This window comes from Sander vitreus, unplaced genomic scaffold (assembly GCF_031162955.1).
Source record: "Sander vitreus isolate 19-12246 unplaced genomic scaffold, sanVit1 ctg356_0, whole genome shotgun sequence".
Classification (NCBI taxonomy): domain Eukaryota; kingdom Metazoa; phylum Chordata; class Actinopteri; order Perciformes; family Percidae; genus Sander; species Sander vitreus.
The window spans coordinates 50,001-52,500 of record NW_027595491.1 but is presented as its reverse complement, the minus strand read 5'-3'; the positions used below and the strand labels follow the sequence as shown (position 1 = coordinate 52,500).

Below are 2,500 nucleotides of genomic sequence, written 5' to 3'. Positions count from 1 at the left end.
GTGGTTTTGATGTTTTTTTTGGTCACTTTTTTCAGCGTTTAAAAAAAGAAAAAAATGTTTTTGTCGATATTTTTTCCAATTCTTTTGTAACTTTTTGGGCGTTTTTTTTATTTATGTTTTTGTCAATTTTTTAAACAAGTTTTTGTCACCTTTGGCGATGTTTTGGATGTATTTTTTTGGTCACTTTTTCTGTTTTTTGGGTTCTTTTTTTCAGCGTTTTTCAGACTTTTTTTCAGCGTTTTTCAGACTTTTTTTCCTGCGTTTTTGTAGCTTTTTCCAACATTTGTCACTTTTTTCAACGTGCTTTTGTCATAGTTCTGATATAGAAAGTTTTTGTAAACCCGAGAACAACAGGAGAGTTAAATGTAAATGTAATTATATTGTTTGTACGTTGTGTGCAGGAGGACCTGGTGTTGAAGAGGACTCTCATGCTGTTGGGTCTGTCCATATTCTCGGTGTTCCTCAGTCACGTTATTGGTTTTGCCGGAGCCGGCGGCCTCTCTACGCTGGTGCTCGCCTTCCTGGCTGCTCTGGGCTGGAAGACCGACAAGGTAACACGCTTCAGAACCACTTTAATCAGGATTAAACTCCTGGATTCACACCTGTTAAGGGCTGCGCAGTTCGTCAAATTAAGAAGAACAATAAAAAATCGAGACAAATTATTATTTTGCACGTTAGGTTTTGCAAGTAAACTCTGATTTTGTCTTTTGTGTTCTGAATGAAACTTCCCAAAGGCTAACTCACTCAGCCGACATTTTTAATATATTGTTATTGTTATTTATTTTAAGGGGAATTCAAAATGTTCAAACAGGAAAAGTACGAAGGGAACTATCACCGTTGAAGGTGTTTTCACCGTTGAACTGTTTAATTGTTTTTTTTTTACTTTAATAAATGCAACATCCTTCCAAAAGTCAACAAGTAATCCTGTTAACAATCCTGATTTCAATATTGACGCAAGTGATTGTTGTTATAATCGAGCGGCCCTTAGACCTGTCCACCCAACGTCAGCATGTGTCTAACAGTTAGAGGTTTTAAGTGGAATGGTTATGTTTATTTGCAGGCTCCGGTGGCGGCCATGGTGGGCCGGTCCTGGGACGTCTTCCAGCCGCTCCTCTTCGGTCTGATCGGAGCAGAGATCACCATAAAGACCCTCAGCCCCAGCACCGTGGGTAAGAACCACACTCACAACAAACCAACGTGGTGTAGTCTATGTGATACGCAGGCAGGGACGGACTGGGGCTAAAAAACAGCCCTGGACTTTCTCCCAAATAGGCCCATCATCCGACCATTCGCGTCTGGCCGTGCACGACAGACACTAGCCAGGATGTCCTGATACTATGCCACAATACTGTAGCCTATCAGACAAGGTATTCACAGCAAGTAACATCTCAAAACCAATGATGATAGTTGGGGTTGTGTTTATTAATGAAGCCTCAGCCTTCAAATTAAAACAAAACGTACAATGCCATTACATCTGCATTGAAAATAAAATACAAATAATGAAATGTCACTGGCTACAGAAACCCCAAATTACACAAACTTGTAATTATAAAACAGTACAGAGTATTACTGAGAACACTTTCAGAGATGAAGTAGGCTACTTGCTGTACCTGAGCATGGGGGTTAGATGTTATGTTGGCCTATACCAAAACTACACTGAGAGTGTTAGTTACTATATACTATAACTTATAACTATTCAAATATAATGTAAATGTATATATATATATGTGTTGCTTTGGGTTAAAGAATTAGCACTGAGTAACGTATTTCATATTTTGTCAATGTCATATTACACTTTTGATTCATATTAAGGCTGTGAAATCAATATGAAAGACAAGGAAAAACGGCACTCTGATGGTAGACAGACAGACAGACAGAGATTTTTTGGTTAAACTTTTGGTTACAACATCATTTAGTCCCCTTCCCTGTTTGTTAGCACGTTTAAAGTGGTACCAATGCATGCCTGATGTTTTCCCGTTTAATTAAATACCATATTCTACATCCTAAAGGCAAAAGTGAGCTCACTCCAACCTCACATACAACCAAGTGAAATCGCGGTCAACCTGCGATTCATTTCTACCGTGTTTAATGTTTCAAATTAACCAGAAATTATTAAACACGTTCACGATCATTTTCAGAATCATGATGTACACCCATATGTTGATAGCTGACTATGCAATTTGCTTTGCTTTCATCTTGTGTTATGCCCTCGTGTTGTCTTCCCGTCGACCTGCAGCTTTGTGTTTTTCCGGGTTGAAGTTTCAACATTTTGTTGTAATTTTTCTACACTTTTCCCTCCGTTTTTGTCACTTTCTCTAAAATTTTTTGGTCACTTTTTGGGCATTTTTTTAATGATGTTTTTGTCACTTTTTGTCCAATTTTTATGTGCCTTTTTTTTAACATTTTTTTGTCACCTTTGCCGATGTTTTTGAAAGGGTTTTTTGTCAGTTTTTTTGACTATGCAATTTGCTAAGATAGGGATAAAGGCAGCCTATTATAA

General features: G+C 37.9%; 1 protein-coding gene across 1 annotated transcript in view; it reads left to right on the top strand.

Annotated features, from left to right (window-relative positions):
• Positions 1-2,500, top strand: part of LOC144513850 (sodium/hydrogen exchanger 9B2-like) — an 18,021-nt gene that overhangs the window by 11,387 nt on the left and 4,134 nt on the right. Inside the window, exons 10-11 of the mRNA XM_078245044.1 lie at positions 402-551; positions 1,061-1,169. Of these exons, the coding sequence (XP_078101170.1) occupies positions 402-551; positions 1,061-1,169 (259 nt within the window). The remainder of the gene's footprint in view (positions 1-401; positions 552-1,060; positions 1,170-2,500) is intronic.